This window comes from Rhea americana, unplaced genomic scaffold (assembly GCF_003343005.1).
Source record: "Rhea americana isolate MKP2758 unplaced genomic scaffold, rheAme1 scaffold_7, whole genome shotgun sequence".
Lineage (NCBI taxonomy): Eukaryota > Metazoa > Chordata > Aves > Rheiformes > Rheidae > Rhea > Rhea americana.
Genome location: NW_028186867.1, coordinates 3,620,169 through 3,641,941, shown reverse-complemented (window position 1 = coordinate 3,641,941; position 21,773 = coordinate 3,620,169). Strand labels below are relative to the sequence as shown.

At 34.0% G+C, this 21,773-nt stretch overlaps 1 protein-coding gene across 1 annotated transcript in view; it reads right to left on the bottom strand.

Moving 5' to 3' along the window:
- Window positions 1-579: 579 nt before the first annotated feature.
- Window positions 580-21,773, bottom strand: part of PUDP (pseudouridine 5'-phosphatase) — a 101,571-nt gene continuing 80,377 nt past the window's right edge. The window contains exons 4-6 of the mRNA XM_085321579.1: window positions 9,881-9,918; window positions 5,232-5,283; window positions 580-688 (exon numbers count right to left, since the gene is read on the bottom strand). Of these exons, the coding sequence (XP_085177705.1) occupies window positions 677-688; window positions 5,232-5,283; window positions 9,881-9,918 (102 nt within the window). The 3' untranslated portion in view covers window positions 580-676. The remainder of the gene's footprint in view (window positions 689-5,231; window positions 5,284-9,880; window positions 9,919-21,773) is intronic.

Below are 21,773 nucleotides of genomic sequence, written 5' to 3'. Positions count from 1 at the left end.
CAGATGATAAAGAGAAATAAATTGCAGAAGACAGCAATTACCTGTTACAACAATTATCAATCAGAGCTACAGGTAAAGCTAAAAAGGATGAATGGATAAAGTAGGATTTTACATTCTTAGAAGAATTAAAGTAAGTCAATGTAAAGATAATGTAGGATTAAGTGCAAAAAAAGATAGAAAACTATTTTAAAAAACCTATAACAACTACAGAGTGAAAGATGTCAGCCTTTGAGAAACTACTTGAGAAGGAGTTATGATGTAGCCAGAAAATCACATAGCCAGGACATATGCAAGAAGGAACTAAATAAGTTTTAGAACTGCATGCAATTCTTACTTGAATGATGAGTCATGCCAAAACTAGCAGGGACACAGGAAGAAGATGCAGAGAGGGAAGAAAATATTCTTGAGTCTTGAGTTCAGCAGAAGACAAATGACTTAGAAAGAAGCCCTGAGATAAATCATAAGAGCAGCACTGCACAGAAAAATAACATATGATATCCATCTGCAAATATTGAAAATTGTTTATTAATATGTTTCTTACATTGAGCTAAGCAGTAGGTGAGCAATAAAAGCCATTTGCTTCAGCTTGATCACATAGTAAGATAGCTTAGATCATCTTTTTAGTTCATATGAAGTCATTCACATTGTCCCAGAAAATTTTGCTGATACTTGTTTTTTAATTTTCTGCCTATCAAAAAAGAGCATAATTTGATTAGTTACTTTGCTAATACTTATAAAATACTTTCTATAACAATCTGAATGTTGCTTTACAGATTCCAAAATTTTAAATGCAAGGATAATGAAAAAGTTTCCATTCTACTATTCTGATTTCTGTACCATTGAATTTATTCCAGAAGTATAGTGCAAGTAGTAGTTTATTTATTGCATAAAATTAGATTGCTGAATAAAAAGATAGGTGGAATGACCATCAAAAGCTAAGAGATGAAAAGATACTATCATAAACTCAAGAGAAAAAAAAATTAGAAAATCTGAGTAGTAGATATCTGTCCCAAGAATTATGCAGTAGTGAGGTTAGAATCATCTAGTATTTTGACCTAGGTTATTTCAGATAGTAATGTTTATTCAGATTACAAGAAAGGAGGACTCATCAACATAACCAAAAAAAGAGGCAATATTCAGATGACATCACTAAGTATGAGACATGGAATTTATCATTATAATAATTGCAAGTTAAAAACATCACAAGTAAACACACATTCTCTCAAATCTGAGAGGATCAACAGAAAATCACAAATCTAGAGAAGAATGTTAATGTGTTCCAGTGGTATATGAACTACAATATTTTCTACAATCTATTCGAACCACGGAAAATCATATGAAGTATTCACTTATACAATGGATAAAATTGAAGACAGTGGCACTTCTCCCCTCTCCTCTTACAAAAGACTATTAGGGGACATTGCTGAAAACAACCATATTTGGAGAACTGAAATGCTGGAAATAGGCAAGCCCAAGTATTTTGAGTTCAACAGAACTCTGAATTCCAGAGAGTGTAGACAGACAGGTGTTATTATAGCTATGATAATTTATAAGAGCACTTTAAACATTTAACCTTATCACATTGGCAAGTATAATTATAAGGAAATAGATTGTCCATGCCATAATCCACCTATGAATAAATAATTTCTTTTAAAATCACAGTTTTGACTCATTGGATAAAAATGTTTTAAATCTATTTTGAATTTGTTTCCCATGTGCATACTGCTCACTATTCATATTTTGGAATAAAAACACCCTAAAACAATTAAAACTGAAATGATATGCTTCTGTCTCTGATTTACTTAACTATATTTTGTTGAAATATAATTTGTGTGATATTTTCTCCTCTGATGAGGAACTTGTTTAAGTTCACAGACACAACTTTTCTTTTATTGTATCAAAAATATTATATTTACTATATTTAATAAACTATAGAGAGAGTTTAAATTTTCAGGTGGGCAGAAAGAACTAATTAGTACAAACTCAATAAAGAAACAAGATCCTCTGAGACAATTGCTGCAAACTGCAGAAGAGAAGGAAATTAAGAAAAAAAACCTGTCAGTTAATTTTGGTTATCCAAACTGAGAAAACTGCAGTATGTTGCTAATAAGAAAAGTGCTTGGCACTTTCTGGAACATCCTTTAAAATGTCTTCAGTTTACTATCAAAAAATACTAATCACTTTTGAGTTTTCAAATAAAAACTTACATTTCTCCCTATCACGTTTAAACGTGTTTTGTAAGAGGTCTTTACAGGAGATCATATACAGCAGCACAGTTACAAGTTCATTAGTTTAGCTTGATTTCAGAAGAGCCTCATCAAATTACACCAGCTCAGATCCAAACAATAATTTAAATATACTTAAAATGAATAACCCAAAATCTTGCATTTTTTACATTCTACTTTCAAATCTTTTTTTTTAAAAAAAAAAATTATTCTGCCTAGTACTAAGACTAGATCAGCACTGTTACTCCCCTAACAAGCTATACCAGTATAAACTGGAAATGTTTAATAGCAAATCAAAACCATTGTTGCTTTTTCATACAGGTATTCTGTCAATATGTATTGCAATCTTTCCATGTCCTCAATCTTGTCATTTCATCGCTTAATATCACTGAAATTCAATATGTAAATGAAAGGTTTTAGCCAGAGGAGAGAAGATGAAATCAGCCAAAGATGGGCTTAGAGCTTCAGGGAAAGAACCAAATAAAAAATGCACTTCATGCGTCTATAGGGCCTTGCATGTTCAAAGTGCTGTATGAACATTCATTAGCGAAAAATGTCTCCTTTCATCCTTCCATGCTAATTACTGATAGAAGTAGCAAAATGTTAGCAGTGTTAATGCGCACATGCCCTGCACAATGTAGTAGTCTACCATGTATTAATTAGCATGAGAGAAAGAAAGGAAACTTTTAGTGGATATATTCCAGGAAAGCAGTAGCAGCAGGAGAGGAAAAACTGTTCCAAAGTCTTTGAAGGTAACAAGATATAAAAGGCAAAGAAAATAAATAAATCTGAAGAAAATAACTAACTATGATGGGTTCTTTTTATTGTCACAGTAAAAAAGGAAGTATTTTGTTTAATAATGAATCTCCATCCATTCTCAGTCAACTTGCTGCTTGTAGTCAGAGAAAAGAGTAACTATCTGCTGACAGAACTTCAATTAAATATTATTAGTAAGTCATTTTCCAGTATATCCCTGTTTGTTCCCCATAATGAGCTCGTAAATCGTACAAGTTGAGCTCTGTGCAGGGTGAGGACTGTGATCTCTGAAACATTTTGGGGGATTTTTCTCTTCTCCTCAGCAGTCCCTAACTGGAATGCTAATTTGGTATTCCACTGGTTGGTTTATGTTAGAATAAAATCTGTGATAACTTTTCGTTTTCATTTAAATCATTTTTTTTCACACTAATTTTCTTTTTTCAGTGAGAAATGCAAAACTTTTTAATACTTTTAAGAATAACATCCGTTCATTCTCATGGGGAAAATCTTATTTTCTCTATTATTTTCTTATTTCCATTGGTCACTTGAGAGTAAGAAAAATGGAACTATCTTCTGGGAGGGGAAGGGAATAAGTATGATTTTTGTCTTATAGGTACCACTTTAAAAATTATATAATTGTTTCAAATTCTACTAGAAAATTTGTATTTCAATGCTTCCGTAAAAAATAAAACTATGACTGTTCAAAGAAAATAATGTAATTACTGCCAAATATTTTGCTTAAAAACAAACATTTTCATTAAAAAAATCMATTTCTGTTCATCAGCCTTATGTCCTTCAAAGACACATACAAAAGACACAGCTAAATTTTTCAATAAATTCGTACTCAGGCCAGTAGGGGGTGGCTTTTCCCCCATCACCTGCTTTGAGGTTTGAAATCCTCATGGTATGGTATACTATTATCACAAGTGGCTTCTGATTTTTTTACTCACATGAAGAAATAAAGAATATCCTAGCAAAAGTCAGACTTGATTAAGATAAGAATGCAGCCATATGAAAAAATTTTATTCCCACGTGTGATTTAAAAACATAGATGAGAACTTAATAAAATGATCTGATAATTTGATGTTTGGTCGCCTACAGGCGCAAGGGTATGCCTAACATTACAAACTGACTGTTTACATTCAGTGAACTGATATACCATAGACATTAGTAATACACATTTCTTCTTACTGATTTGTCAGAATGCTTCCTCCCTGACAAATAAACTCTTTTTTTCCCCTTTTCTTCCTCTTCTTCTTCTTCTTTTTTTTTTTTTCCCCAGAAGAACAATTCCACTTCAGCCTTCCTCATGTCTTTGCTAGAAAAAGGGTTATTTGCTGCAAAATGGTCTGGTGTATTTTTTCCATAACTACTTCATGCTCATTCTCTTATGGGCTATCCCAACATCGCAGATATATGATATATATTTGCTACCTCAAGAGGTGACAAGCACATTTAGTTCTCTCTAAAGCACCATGCATCTATGATATTATGTAGACAACTGATAAAAAAGGAAGTAGCACTAATAAACAGTGCTGACTCCTAATCAATATTTCAATGGGTTTCAAGTGGCTGCATTTATGATGAAGGACTCTGTTCTGTAATGAATCTCCAGGGCATGGAGATAGCTATGGTCGTTTCACTGTTTGTTTTCCTTGCCAATTATCTGTCTTTCCTGAGGGAACTAAAAATTCATTACCATTATGTAAAAATATCAGATTAAATAGCAAATAATATCATGAATTTATAATTTAATTTAAGCTCTCCAWCACATAAGTCCATACATATTTTGCCTTCACTAATTGGAAAAACTTCCATTAAGCGTAATTCTAGTATTGCAGGTGGCAAATACTGAATTATATTTGAATGCAGAACAAAAAATCTCAATCAAAAAAACTCAGTTATGTGTCTTTGCAAGTCATTTTTTTTCCATATAAGTACTTGAAATTATGATTCAGAATCTTTCTGCATTTTACTCTGAGAGATTAAAAAATAATTATAACCTTCTAAAATCTCCAGTTTGTAATCTCATATTTTCTGCTTGCTAAATGCACTGACATACTGCACTGAGCTCTCCTACTGTAGCAGAGTTGTGTTTTGCATACTAGTGAAATTATTTATTTGCAGCATTTCAGTCACTTTGTCAACAGTGAACGTAATTAAGAGTTGGGAAGTCAGCAAAAGAAACAAATAAATAGAAATATTTACAGATAAAATCTTCTGGCTTTATATTATATATCACACACTCACTTGCATCTTATCTATGCTGCTAGTATGACCAAGCCCCAAATCATTTTCTTGCCTGGAAGAGGACATTAAAATGTGTCAGTCATAAATTTGGGAAACACTAAGGATTTCTTTCTTGTTCATGATATATTCAAATAAGAAGACTACACAGTGCAATTCATCTAAAACAACAAATCTGTTCTTTTTTGAAACAAAACCTGTAGTAGATTTTTTTGTTTTCTTTTTTACTACAAGAACATTATTGCAAAATAATACTGATGGAATAGTAAAATAGGCAGATATCTTTTCTTCTTTGGCATTTTCGGAGAGGTTTATTTAAAAATACGTATATGCTGTGAGAATACGGATGCTATTTTAAAAAGAAAATTCAAAAGGCACATTTAGGACCTTATGCTACTATCAGTCTTACTGCCCTAAGTATTAAACATAAGRTACTTTTAGCTTTTGAAGGTGATTTTAGTTTTATCATTTCCACACTGAATTTCTTGGACTATAGCACTTACTTATTATATACCGAGGAGTTTCCAAAATACCATGGTTTTAACAAAATATATGAAGCATGGATAAACTAATACACCAGATGCCACCTAAAACAGACATCATCCCTAGGAAATTGTGTGACAAGATATGTATTGTAAACTCATATTATAAAAATCTACAAAAATTACAACACAAAGCCATTGAGGTCTTATGTGCATCATTGGGATCCAAGCATTTGGAACAAAGACAGTGAAAAAAGCCACAGACTCAAACATCATTGATGTGTTTTTTATTGCTGGAGACCTTAGCTAGCTGTAACTTTGCTAGCTATAGTTCTGTKCTGTGCCTGGTGCCAGAGTTTCTTCGCTCTGTTTATCAAGCTGGCTACACATGCAGTGTTAACCGTGGCATTGCCATTCTGTTTTCAGTCAGAGTTTGTTTGTTCCCTTCCAAAAAGCAAAAGTGTGAAAGTGGCGGCACACTGATTATCTCTCAAAAACTCTCCATCTAACCTTCCACAAGAAATGTAACAGAGGAAGGGGACTTTTCAGCTAATAGCCAGGCCTGTGAATGCACCATCAAACCTGACAACCTGACATCAAACCTGATTCAGTTTAGCTCTCATCATCACCTTTTAATCTGGGTCAAATGTGATGAGGTGACTAGGAAGCAGTGGCAATGGGAAGCAGCCGTGCAGTGGAGAGGTGGGACCTCAAAACAGCAGCGAGGCCGGCGTGTTAGAAACAAAACCCTCCGTATCTTTATATAATGCAGCTGTGTGGAGGACTAATGCATTGCTCAGAATCCACTCATTTCACTACAGGCAGGAGCAGTAGCTTATTTAATTTGCAGAAAACATGAAAAAAATATATTAGAAGGTTATCTGGCCCATTTCCTGGCCTGGAGGCAAGAGAAAGGATTCAGCAGGTCTTATCAAAAGCTGATGCTGGCAATACTGAGGTGCAGTCAGCCCAACATGTCAATATCTGTTTTGATAGGAAGAACTGAGACATCAAGGCCCAATCAACCAAAAAAAAAAAAAAAAAAAGTTCCTGATTTTCCTATGAGCTGCTCATTCTCCACAGTGTTTACTGCTTGACCCTATTTTTATGGCATGACCTGGATTTTGCATTCATATCCCAAATCCTTGGTGCATTCTGAATTGTGTCACAGCACTGTACAACCAGCTCAAGTTAGCTTGACTGCATGAATTACATGCCAAAAAGGCACAATACCACAACATGAATACCATAACATTCCCAAAATTGCTTGAGACAATTAGAGGCAAGTATAGAAATGTGCTTATTTCTTTTTCAGCAATTGCTCAAGGAGCTTGTGCATTACATTTAGTTGTGCAATGACTAAATTTTGCAACTATTACTAACCATTTCTATTCTGTTCTCAGCAGTTCTATACCGTGCTTGAAAATTTCTTTTGAAGTCTGCCAAAGGCTCTCAGAATACTTCACAATGTTGACTTCTTCCCACTCTATAATCACATGAACCATCCCACTGTCAATTTGCAATTACATAACATTACTATGGCAACCACAGCAACTGCTTACATGGAAAATTAATATTAAGAGAGTAACATATTTTTAGCCATCTTTTAATATAATTTCACAGCTGGAAACCTCAGGGGAATGGCATTACTATGAGGTAGCGCAGCTCCTGGTGGAGTATCAAGGAGTGCTCCTTGAAGTGCTGTTTTAAGTGGCCACTTGGAGCCTGATTAACATTTTGACTTAGTCTTGTTCTCCTAATATCAAAGCCCAGTCAGATTTATGTTTCAATGCACTAGTTCCAAAACAATATATCTAAATGAAATATTCCTTGGCCATCTTCCAACAAGCTGCTAACTGCTAGGTAGCCTCAAAACGTCGAAGTCAGCAAAAGGCCATTTTCAATGGAGAACACACACACRCACTCTCATAAAGCATAACCTATGTTCTGTGAGTACGTCGTCTCTACTCATCTTCATTCATCTATCTGCCTTCCTTTATCAGATCATTTGCAAATGTTCTAAATCACTGCAGAAGGACTAGACATAGCTGAAGAGTCCCAGTAATGTTAACTGAAAAAAAAACACTATTTTTTTTCAGTGATTTCAAGACTTTAGGCCTTACAAAACGTGCTGTCAGAGCAAAACATTAGATTGTCTTGGTGCAGATTGAGTTGTGTTATGCCATGTTACACCAACTGACATTTGGTACATTATATTTTGTAAACCTTAGTTGCAAAGTTTTTGGTGAAATTTAGCCCTACTTTTAATTAGGCAAATATATGGTCCATATGACAAAAATGTTGTCTGCCTRCTTTTTTTCTTTCTTATCTATCGGGTTGGTAGGTCAAAAACTGGAGCATCCACTCTATCATTTCAGAAAAGTTCTGAATTTACTACAGTCCCTAGAGGACTTGGGGTCTTCTAAACTAATTAAGGATTTTATGAGACATAAATACTATATCATGTCTCTGACAAATGACTTTTTTTCACTATAAATAGTTCCTCTGGCCAGTCTAAGCACTGAAGAATTCTGTGGATGAAAAACAGATGTTCCCTGAAGGAGTTACACCAGAGAGAGAAACGAAATCTTCTCCATAGGTGGTCATACAAATGTAAAATGTACATTCATTTAAATATAATGCATGTGATTGTGATGGTTTACTTGTTTGGAGTATTATTTAGATTTTAATGAATATTACAGCATTTTATATTTCAATAACTTTCTGTTAATTGTGCAGAATTCTATGTTGTGCAGAACATGTAAGGAAACAATTAAGAGCATAAGTAAATAAAAGAGAGTTCCATTGGCATGAACAGAATTGCCATGGTTTATATAAACTGAGAATCTAGAATCTACCACAAAACTGAGACCTGCCTTATGGTTGTGATGAGCACTTCTTTTTGTAAATTATGGAAGATAAAAATGAAGCATTTTTGGGAGCAATATTGTAAGAGACAGCTTATGCATGGATGACATTAATAGCATAAGACTTTAAGCTCTAGATTATTGCTTTTCTTTGTTTCTGTGCCACTGTGTTTTTTTATATTTAACTGATATCTCAGATGAGTATCTGTTCTTTCCTCTCCATTATTTATGTAAGACATTTTCTCCTTTTTCTCTTTTTCACATTTTATTTGTTTGCCTTGATATTTTTAGGGTCTGTGCATTTATTCTGGGAACAGCTTTTGTTTGTCAGGATGAGTCATGCCCACCCTCTTTCCCTCATACATACAAACACACAAGCAGACACTGAAATATCCCTCATTTCTTCAGAGTAGGAAGCCATTCTCTTGATAGCAGGTAATTTGTTTCGTCTAATAGACCTCTTATCACAGGTATACAACAAGCAAGAGCTACTTTTGTCTCCCTTACGGGTGGATTTTTTTTTAATCCCTTTGGAGATTGCATTGCTATATTCACATTTCTTCTATGACCTGTGGGCCAATGCAAAAGCAGTAAAGCAGTGGAATCTTTACTGTTTAGTAAAAATAAATAAGTACATCTTTTACTGTTTAGTAAATACAATATTACATAATTTTTCCTCATTACCCAGACTGACTGAGGTTAATATTTATTAACGTATGGTTCATGACCATACATTGCTTTATAGACAGTGTGTCATATGTGCGGAGTTTATCTAAGTATTTCAGTAATACCATAGAAGTTTTTAGTACTATTGAGCAATTTGTGGATGCAAGTAATATTCTTTTCAATTTTATCTCTTTGTATAAGAATTTGAACTGAAATGTATGCCTGAGTGCTAGCAGGTACCATAACTGTAACCCCTCATGTACTTTACGACAATGATGCTTTTGCTTGACACATACACATGCATATGATTCAAACAAGTAAGTGGACAGAAAAGTGGCAATGCCTAAAAACAATGTATTGCATATGAATCTTATTTTACAAGTACATGCAACTGTTTCAGTATTTTCGCTTTTCTTATACATACACTTCAGGTTAAAACTGTAGCTATTGACTAGAAATGGAAAGTAAGTTTCTTAATTAAATCAGCTAGCCACAGTAAGCATAACTTACTATATTTTTCTATTTCAGTCCTGGTCACAATATGTAAGATAACCTTTTTGTTCCACTTTCAACTCCCATGCTTCACTCAATTTTTCTTCTTAAATTGGATTAGAATCTCCTGAGTGGAAGCAATTACCTTGATTCCTTAAATTCTCTGTCAAAGAAAGGAGGTCTCTGAAACAGAGTAAAAAGAACCATTTTCAGGTATCTGTCCTTTGTAGTGAAATCTGCCAATCATTTTTCCACAGAGGACATGAAAGAAAAGAGGAGGAGAAGATGAAGAGGGAAACAAAAAACATGTTAGAGAAAGTACATACATTTTTATCTGTATTTTACTTTTTAACTTCCTAGTCACAAGACGAAAACTATAATTATTTTAAATTGGTGGAATTGGCAATCTTTTAGTCCGTGCAGTTTGTCTGCACTGCTGTTTGAGAGAGAGACTCCAAAGGACATATCTTCAGCTAGTGCAAATTATTGCAGCCCCACTGTGGATCTATGGAGTTTGAAATCCACTGTATTTTTAAACCTTCAGAGTCACAGGTATATGCTGAAATCACAGGCATACACTGAAATGTAACCTCCAGCCTTCCTATAGTCTCCAGACTTGTCAATTGATTCTAACTGAACTTGAAAGACTAAGCTTGCATAAATTACATGTGGAAGGATCAAGAGAGAGAAATGTAGAAGGAAAAACAAATGTATAATGCATATGCATCAGTTCAATGCACAAAAGTGATCTGATGAATACTTTATAAGTGTACTTTATAAGAGTATCCTGACTGCTTTAGTGCATATTGTTTAAATTCAAAGTTTGTATATCCTCTATGGCATATTCAGATTGCATCAACACTTCTGAATGATTTCTCTCATTCCAGCCCTCAAATGTTTTTCTTGTATACTTTTTGTGAAGTAAAACAGCCCAGATGCTAAAGTATACAAAGTTTGTTTCTACAATCTTGCAAAGCGTGTTGGCTCATTTCCTTCAATTCTTCTTCTCATTGTTTAAAAGCTTAATATATACAAAAATTTTTTTTAGCTTAGTTACAATTTTACTTTTAATCACTTAATGAAAAGAGAAAGTTGCAGATCGCATGCACAGCTGAGGTAGGTTAAGAGAGACCAGCTTAGTTACGAGAATTATATCCGTGGATCTACTACAATTAACAGCTCTGTTGCCTCCTTGAATCGATGTTCCTTGAAAAGTAAACAGAAGTATACAGCTGAGTTATATATTCTGAGCCATTCTTACGAGTCTATGGAATTGGGCATATGTTTGCCCAATTTCTGATTTTAGCTCTAGGCATATGGTGAAGGGAAAAAGAATCATAAAAATGAAGAGACTATCATTAAAGATATATAGTATATATGCAAAAACACGTATCGTGATATGTATCATTAATGAAACAAATCTACCAACAGAAGTTACCTTTTTTTTTCTGTTAAAAAATACGTTTCTTTCCCAAATCTTTTTCAAATCTAATACACTCTTAAAAATTATTTTGGATTTATATTTTCCTTTCTTCTCTCAGCTTGGATATATTGAAAAATTAATTTCATTTAAGTTTCTAGTCAAATTATTTTAACAAGTTTTCATGCCTTAGCATTGTTAAGTTTTTGCAGAAAATTTTGTGAGGATATTTTTATCTTAAGAAAACCCCAAACCCCAGTTTATTTTTTTAATGCTGTTAAAATAAATTTTACATCACTTTTTTCCTTTTCCCAATAATATCTAAGCAATATCTAAGTTTGCAATGAAATTTGGTTTTACAGTCTCTTCTTTAAGGAGGCATTGAACAATGCAATACTTAATGGGCAGAGTACTGCAAAGAATTATGTAAAATCAAGCTCATATAATTACAATAAGGTATATTTGATTGTAAATCTGTATTGCATCTGTATCATCAGGAAGCACCTGGATAATTGTCCAGAACAAAATAATTAGAATGAGGCTGCTAACATTCATGAATCATTTGAAGAGTATAAAATTATGATAGCTGTACCAGCTGCTGTATTTTATAAACATAACATTGCTCTTCTATGGCCATTTCTTCCTTTTTAAAAAAGTATAGGAATATGTGATTGTTTAGGAAATGTGACATGAGGCTCTSGTACGATTATTTGTATCACAGAAACTCTGTCTAACTGCTGGAGATTTAACTAAAGATTTAATTAAATTAGAAGTATCAGGATCTACATCCTTCAGCAAAGGTGAACTTAGTGTCAGTGTAACTATGGTGCTTTACGACTACAAGCAAAATAATGCTTGTAGGGAAAAAGAATAACAAACAAGAAACAAATGTAAAGAAATTTGCTACCAAATTAGCACACTCTATTTAGAAAGAGATTTGATGACACACTTTGGACATTTTTGTGTAGTAGGGAGAAAGAAATAAATCCAGAGCACCAAGTCTGGCAAAACTCATACCCAGTAAAGGTGTTGTGGCGTTGTGTGGGTACTTGTGCCTGTGTAGGGTAGCTTTGACGAGTGGCAGCCTCAAGCTTCAGATCTCACCTCTGTATTTCTCAGCTTAGGGACTTGCCAGTAACGAAGACCCTGTAATTATTTTGGATCTATGAAAATTCAAAGTAAGTATATGTTCAAGCATTTAAAAAGATTGTTCTTGTAGCACTTAGAGCATGCACTACAGAAGATTATATTTTCATCTTATACTATTAAGGTGAGAAACAATGCTTTCTATTCTATTAAAATGAACAGCAAAATCTCTCGGTAGACTCTTTGAGAGTTCTTGGCCTTTTGGAGGAGAATGACTGTTTCTGTAGAATAACCCTGCTTCAGTATTAGCAGAACATACAGATTAAAATACACAAGGAAGGTACATATTCAAGGATGCATAATGCATAATGGAATAAAAGAGAAAGGTCACTGTAGCACAAAGGAGTTAGTAGAGGTGATTCTCATAAAATCTGTCAAATCTGGGGGTGGGGAAGAAGGCTTCTTTAATATCAAAAGGTCAATTCGGTCTAGCAGTCTACGGCTACTCTGCTAAGCAACCTCTTTTGTCCTCTATATTTCTTCCATTCTTTCAAGTCAATGTCTTTAGCACTCAAAACCAGGTAGAAAGTAATTTTTATTTTGTAATGTAAATGGAATGCATTTTCATTTTTTTCTAACAAAAAAAGTAAAAATAGAAATATTATTAACATCTGGATATATGGATATAGCGTTTTTCATATCATAATACAAACTTGTTAAAATGATGATATATTAATTTGATTAATTTGAATATGACATGGTGAGCTTGAGAAAATTTAGAAATGGCAGTCCATTCATCACACTTCTATAATAGTCACATACAAGCTAGACAAAATATTTTCCCCTACTTATAAACTGTAGTATGAGTACGGAATGGATTTTTTTAAACTATACATAATTTAATAAAGAAAAAGAGGGTGTCTTTTTAAAAATAAATAAGAAAAATATCTCTTGAATCTTTGGGCTTCTTTCCCCTTTCTAAATTACACTTTATTATTATTATTCTATTAAAAGCAACTGCGAAAGGATTAACATTTTAATGGAGCTTTTACATCAGTGCTTCTGTAAGATCACTATGAGGACGACCCTTTGATTTACCTTGCAATTTCCTTCTTCAAACTGAAAAAAGTATAGTTTGGTTTTATTGAAGAAATCAAAGTTGATGGCTATATTGCTACCACTACTCTCAGCATTCTTGTGAGCAGAGGCACTTCTGAAATTCCTATTAGGTCAAAAAAAGAAGGAAAAAAACATTAGCAAATCTTTCTGGAGGCGTCTCCTGAGATACTGCATTCTACATGTTATACTTTTCTACCTTAAGAGTTTTAAAGCTGAATCTCATTTGTAAAATGGAGATCTTATTTTAAATAGAAAAGTTCACAATACAGTCAAATGTCTGTAACATTCATAAAGAACCATGGCTGTCTAGCTAGCTATACACATTCTTTTTTTTTTTAATTTCTGAATTGCTCTTGAGATTAATTGGCATATCTGATACTAAATACGCATGAAAGAATATGTCTATCTGTTTTTTGTTCASGTAGCAGATTGCCATGAGTAAAAAGGATGTTTCAACTCAATGTTTCAATGGGTTGAAAGACTAGGTACAATTTTCATCAAGGAATAAGTAGCTCTTAAAATCCATTTTCACAGTTTATAAGGCAGAGTAAAATTTTTGTGATCTTCAGATCTGACCTTCTGCTTCACAGAGAATGAAAAATTTCCTTGAACTAGTTCTTGCATGAATTACAGCATATATTTTAGGGAAAATAAATCTATTTATTTCTAATTTCAACATTTCAGGAAATAGTAGATCCAATACATCCAATATACTATTCCAAACATGCCTCATTTATAATCTTTATTTGTCTAGCTTCAAGTTTTAGATTTTTTTCTTAAAAAAAAAACCTGCCTAACTGAAGAGCCTCTCATAGGTTCCTTTCTCATTTTTGCATTTTCTGACTATGGTAAGGTATTGATTTTAACCATCTGCTTACTAAAGTGAGAAAGTTCTTTTAAACTTTTACTGAAAGACATATTTTCCAGTACCTTTATGAGCTTCTTCATTTGTCAGCTATGCTCCTTGGACTGCAGGCATCAGTTGGAGTTGCACCAGTACCAAATCCAGACACTATTCTGTACTCTCTGCTCTTGCTTGGTATTTCTCTGACTGTGCRTACAAGGCTGGTATAATCTTCCTTTTCACAGTGGCTCTGCCTCTTGCACAAGGCAGAAGTGCACAGGGGTACACCTGGCAGTACGGGTGCCTTTCTGGAGGGCAGGAGAGGGCTTGGCAACCCCGAGCGCTGCATTATCTGTGCCAAGGATGCCTTTCCATGGAAGTGAGGGCATATGCCCAACATTGCACTGGCAACTCACTTGCTGCTGACCCAGCCAACGTGTTCCCAGGCCTTTTCAGAGCCCTGGCTTACCAGACGAGCAGTCTCCATCCTGTGGGAATGAACTGCATCCATAAATACTTTGTAGAGAGACCTAAATAGTAACTTGTGGAGATTTTTCTCAACTATCTATTATTATTCTGCTTTCCTTCCTTCTGCAATTTATATATTATTTGAAGATTATATCAGTAATTATTTTTCCCAAGTCATTCATAAACACGTTAAATAGCTTACAGCCAAAAAATGATCCCCGTGAATCAACCTCCATAGCCACATAACAATGAGTCCTTCTTATAATTACACTGAGCGATGATTTAGATAACTTTTAATTGACTTTATGTATGCCATATTCCAGGTTATTTATCAAGATGATGTGCAGTACTAGGACAGTACAGAAATCCAAGAATATTACAACAGCAATACCATTATAAGTCAAATCCGTCACATTAAGAAAACACCCCAGTTACGTTGACAAGACCTCTTTTCCAAAACAAGTGTTGATTTGCATTACTCTTCTTTAATTCTTATTAAATGAGTCCCATATTAAATGTTTCGCTATTTTTCCTTAGACTGATTTCCAAGATGATAGGCTTATAATTAAATGGATTATTCTATTTATTCTTTTTTAAATATTGGCACAACATTCATTTTTCTTCCAGGTGTTTCTTAAATGTCTTTCGTGTTGTAAGACTTTTGAAAATCAATCCTGACAGTTTATAGAACTCCTCTGACACTTCCYATGTAACTCTTTGATGCAAACTACACAGACTTACTGATAGTATATACAAGTGAGTGGGAAAAGGAGCTGATTCTTCACATCCTGTAGAATAACTTCTGTAATGGAAATTTTGTTATCATCAACTATGATGAGACTATATGTTGTTCATTTTTTGTTTTGTTGTTTTTTCCCCAGAAGAGAATAGAAATATCGAAGGACCATTTTTACTTTGTCCAATGACAATTATTGTGAATTCATTATTATTAATTTCGTTCAATGTTTGAGGCTCTCCCATAAGAGAATTGGCCACATTTTTTKTTGTTGTTGTTTGGCTAACCTGAAAAATATCCACAGTGTGCAAAGACAGCTCAACTCTTTTGATTACAGTTACTCTGTCTTTATGTAGGCAAGCTAATACTTTTTATTATTCTGAGATGCTAACTTCTTACTGTGTTGATCACAGCAAGTACAGATAATGATCCAGGGTGATTAAACTGTATATTTGAATGGATGCCTTTGCAAAATGAATGGGCAGCTAGGGATTTATGCATATTCCAGATTTAAGAATCTTTTCTTTGCTAGCTGCTAATCTTCATCAGAATTTTGTAAAATTTACAGCTATAATTGAAAGATGATACTATTTTGAATTTAGGTGAAGTCCAGCATTTGTGTAAATCTAACATTTTCCTTTCAAAGGTCATTAAGTTATGAAGCTACAGTTACAATATACCTGAGAATATTGGGTATATATATATGTATTATAATCAATTAATTAAAAACCGTTTAAAAAATAGTGTATAATATTCAAGCAAACTTCCTCTCAAAAAACCTACAATTTTCCCAATATTTAAACACTTGTTTGCATTCTTGTTTATAAGCATTTAACTTTTATGAATGCAGAATTATATATTTCTTAATTTTGTGGTTAGTTTTATCTGCAAAGCTCATATTTGTTGATTATAATCAGTTATGCAGTCAGACAACTAAAGGAGATGTATAACTCAAGAGTTTATATGCACATCCAAAAAACTGCAAGTACAAGAAGAAAAAAGAGATCATGCTATGATAAGCAAATTATTACCGAAGAGTTCACAGTTGTGCTTTAGACTTACTGTTTGAGATGGGAAGAGATAAATCTGTAATGGCAACAACGTTTACTTCTATTATTTTGTATACTAAAACATTTTTGCTCTTCTAGGTCATGGAGCTCTATGCCCTGCCAGTGGCTACTGATACCACAGAGGATTCAGAGAGGCCTGAATTGCCATCTGGTCATGATGCTGAATGTTTGATCACAGATTGTATGAACATTTTGCTCATAGTTGATGATACTTTTTTCCTGTTTTTCCTTTAAGAGAATATGGTGAAGACAGTTTTTTTTGTATCATGTAGAAGTTCCTCTACGATGTGATAGTCCAGTTATTCACATTGGCTGCATATGGTATGYGTGGTCCATGCAATGGCTTGCTTTGTATTTCCAGCAGTCCAAGTGTACTAGTTTTAATCTCCAAAATCAAAAGTGATTTGGGTTCAGATCCTAGGGATAACTGTGTCACCATGCTGTGTCACCATGCTGTACTGTAAACAGAAAAAAATGATGATGAGATGCACTAAAAAACAAAGAACTAGATGGTATTTCCCAGAAAGACACTGTGATGCAGTGATGGATTTTACGTTTTGATTAATGAAGCTCAGGTTCTTTTCCTTTTAACTAATAGAATGCATTTTTTCCCTTTTCATATTTGAAATGACTTATGTCCTTCATGACTATTTTAAAATCAGAACTTGATATCAAAGACAAGATTTCTGTCTAATGCATACTTGCAAACAACTGTGGTTACTTTGAGTACTTTAAATTTTGAATAGGTTGTCCAAAGTTCTATCAGATATTACTTTGGACATTTTACACACCAAATGAACACAACAGATAAAGACAATAAATTTTTACTTTTTGTATTGGTACAAACTTCAAATATAAATTTAATTTGGCAAGGGCTAATCAAAGTTTTCTAAAAATTATGAAGGCATGTAGGATATTTAAGTAGATGGACATCCACATAGCTGAAGACAGTACTTATCTTATACCTCTTATTTAATCCTAACAGAACTGAAAAATACTGTACCAAGAATGATACTTCAGTTGTGGAACCTGCAAGGGAAGATCACAAAATCACAAAACAGTTGAGGTTGGAAGGGGCCTCTGGAGATCATCTAGTCCAACCTGCCTGCTCAAGCAGGGTCACCTAGAGCACATTGCACAGGATTGTGTCAAGGCAGATTTTGAGTGTCTCCAGAGAAGGAGACTCCATAGCCTCTCCGGGCAACCTGGTCCAGTGCTGTCACATGATGATATTTAAACACTTGTGTAAGAGTCATGTATATATTGACATTTTCTTTGCTGCTAATGAAGAACTCATATGGATCATAGTGTTCAATCAAGTCAAGAACACTGATCTACTGTTAGGAATTTAAAACTTATATTTTAAACACTGCATTTAGCTTTTAGCACTTTAAAAACATATATGTATATGGCAGGGGGAGGGTAAGAAGAAGGTAAAGGGAGAGAGAGAGGAATAGGCTAGAAAGGAAAATGCCTGCATATACTTGTTTGATATATAACCCATTTAATAGAAGATTTTATGATCTGCAATTACTTGTACTTCTCATGAGAGATATTTTTCTTTCATTCTAGCCATCACAGTCAAACAAGATATGTGGCACCCTTTTAGTCTTATTACTACCATTGAATCAGGTAGGAAGATGGTATCACGATTTGTCATAATTCATCATAGTTTTAAGTACTCTTTTTGCATTTTCTGTAAGATTGCATGAATAATGATACATTACATATTAATTTACATCAATTAAATGCTGATGAAATTTACACCTGCCTTCACGGCATGAGGTGGACTGGACATTTAGCTTTGGAAAAAATTCAATGCAAGCAACATCAGAAGTCCTTCTAGTATGACCTAATGTGGCTGGAGCATGGAGAAGCTTCTTAGTCTCTAATGATCATTTACTCCTAGCCAGACCTTAGAAAGAATTTATCTCAGCCAATACACTGATATTTCTCTGAAGCTACTACTTTGTTCTGCAACTACTTAGCTTTTACAAAAAAAAAAAAAAAAAAAGGCTATTGCTGTGAAAAAGAAATTTGTCATAAAAACCAACATGGCCAATATTGGGGTAGTAACCACAGATGGGTTAATGGAAGGATGGAAGGAAGGTTATAAGCAGAAAAGATTTGTAACCTAATGAACTAAGAATGCAAAGAATTTTATAAAAGGTCATAGATAGTCCAGAACAAGTATCTCTCTCTGGTAGTCTTAATAATATTTTACTTTTTCATTTTTGTGTCCTACAAGTACCAGGCAAATTTAGAGTTGAAGAAAACACAAAGCAATACATTTTTTGTAGCTCCAGGATCTCAGTGATTAGCAGGTGAGGTTACAAAAACACTGCCACCTCCCTTTGTGGAAGACCTCTATAGCAGCTAGCATCACTGTTGCCCTTGGAATCGATTGTATAAACAAGCATAATTCTTCCCTCACCTCTCCAGTTCTCTGGAACAGGTACAGTCTTAGCATACTTTGAAAATTAAAGTGATCACTAGGTTCTCCTTAGCTAAAGACTTTGTAAKATAGTGCTAAAACATGCTTAAGAAACATGGGAGTTACTCATCCACATGAGCTTTAGTGGACAGGACACATGCTAGAGTCCTGGATACAACTTTATTCATGCAGTTATGTTTAGCAGTGGGTACAGCTAGATACTTCAATGAATAGAAGTAAAATATAGCTGCAATGACAGGGAACCATATATGGGTTTCCTTGTCACTTGAATGCATCAGAAGGGATATCTTACCTCTATGTCAGAAAGCTCAACACTGGGGATGAATTCAGCTCAAGCCTATTGCTTTGAACATCTTGGGAAAAGTAGTCATTACAGTCTCCCCACTGATAAACACAATTTCTAGGAGCAAGAAGYCAGAGCCAATATCCCAAGTGACACAATATCTACTCAGTCTTTAGAGAGACTAAAATGAGGTCTACAATCTGCTTTCTTTCAGACATAGATCATAATAGATGAAGGTAGTAAGTAAAAAGCAGCTTCATGAGAGTGACATATTGATAGAACACATTATTAAAAACCTGCAATGTTTCATTATTTTAATTAACAGAATAGTACTGAATTCAGAGGGAACAAGACAGGATACTGAGCTTTTTAAATCTGTGCCGTTAGGGTGATGGAAGTGGGTGCTGTTTGTCTCATAGAGCCACTAGTTTTGGCTGTTCAGTTTTCTCCAGCAAGGTTTCATACAAGTGCAAACTTCAAGACAGGTAAAACACTCTCTTCTGAGTTTGTAGGAGGAGTATTTCACATCAAATACAGCAATGGTTTTAAGAAGTGCACAGAGACAACTTTTAAGAAGGGCTTGTAAGCTGTTCTTAATACAGTTGACTCTTCACTAGAAAATCAGAACTGAAAGGACTTATGCTACATACAGTTTTGCAAATCATCTCCCTTCAACCACACCCACAAAAAAGTAAAATCATCTCCCTTCAACCACACCCACAAAAAAGTATCAATAACCAGATAAGATAGCCATAGATTGTTTAGTATCTTACAGATAAACGCAGTTCTTGTCACAAATTTCAAATTTATCATATATGTCCTATAATTTTGTAAAATAATTATTAGCAAAAGTTACATAGGCCAAGGTGAAATTATATGATTAACAAATTTCCTTTAAGTCAAAAAAAAAAAAAAAAAAAAAAAAAAAAAAAAAAAAAAAAAACAATATTTTCCTGCCTCATATTGCATTGAAAAAATAAAGTTACTTTCCCAATGTGTTTGCCATGAAGAAAGTAAATGTCATGGGTTTTACAATGTTTAGGATGCAGCCATCAATAAGAACAATGTTGAGGGCCATAATCGATAACTTTACAAACCTGCAGTCATAGGCCACCATGAAATCCATTTTGATTTAATCAGCTTTCCTATTTTTCAAATAAAATACAGCACTTCTGGATTATATCCAAGCAGTAAAGATACAGCAATAAAATAGTTCAATACAGCTTGCACAGTCTTCACAATTTTTAAATCAAGATAGCATTCTACTAAAGATTAACATTTAGTTTTCTTTTTCCCCCATCTTGTGTATCCCTCTTGTCCTTTTTTTTTTTTTTTTTTTTTTTTTTTTTTTGGTACTGCAGTGAAAACTCTCACTAATTTTGAAATTCATGACTATATAGCCAGTCTGCAGTAGGTTAAATGTGAAATATTCCTACCTGCTAAAACTACTTTTTGCTGAATTTACATTCTGCTACAGCAGAAAGACAATTCACAAGGTACAACAAAGTTCTAAATTGACTCTCTTTAGCATTTTCTGAAAAGGAGAAACWTTTTTTTTTTTCATTTTTTTCCCTATTATAGCAGTTACCCTCTCTTTCTTGAACTTAACAACTATGGTCCAGTGTTTGAGGTGCTGAATGTCTTAACTGGGTAATTTAAGAGCATGAGAAGCTGCAATTGGGGCAACCACCTAGAACTGGAATCAGGCTTTTGTATGTTTTGCTAGGTACATCAAACAGATGCTTGTTTGTATTTCTGGCAATGTATAAAGAGAGTTCTCTGCAAGTGAAGCCTAACTGTATTTGACATATTTTTGTTTACCTTTAAAGTCTGCATGMAATAGATAAAGCTGTGAGAATAGAGATAAAATTTGTGTATCTGACATACTTGGGAAATTTGTTCTGCCAAAGCCATACTTTGGCCCATAGCTAGAATAACTCTTCCTTTCCTTCGCTTGGTCTCTTGCACCTCCTCCTGGAGAGTCAAAGGAGGYTCAGCATGACAGATCCATGCCTCTTCCTCCTGCCTGTCCACATTCCTGCCCTGCTTTGGAAAAAGTCATTAGGATTACAACAATTCTGTGAAACTACCATATTACATTGTTTGAATTCTTACATTACATCTTTGTATGAGGATCCTATGGTGAGTATATTTTTAAGACAAGCAACTGTAGGACTACATGATTCCCTACTAAACACTTTGTAATAGAAGGATCATAATTCACAGAAGGATAAATTGGRCTATGAACTACTAGTTTGAACTTCCTAAATCTTTAAATTTATAATATTTGAGTGTAATTTACCAATTTTATCTACCTGCAGTCATTCATTGTTTTAGACTGGATAATGCTACTGTTTAAACACCATTGCTTACTCTCCAGGTACATAAGCTAGTGAAAACAATTAAATGACTTACAAGATGTTCAAATAATACAGTGAAAACTGCTGTGTATGAATCTACAAGGATCCAATTAAATTTGTATTCTTCAATGTCCAAAGTTCTCTAAACACAGGAGAGTTGCTGGCTATATAGCAACACTTCTGTCTGAGAAATGAAG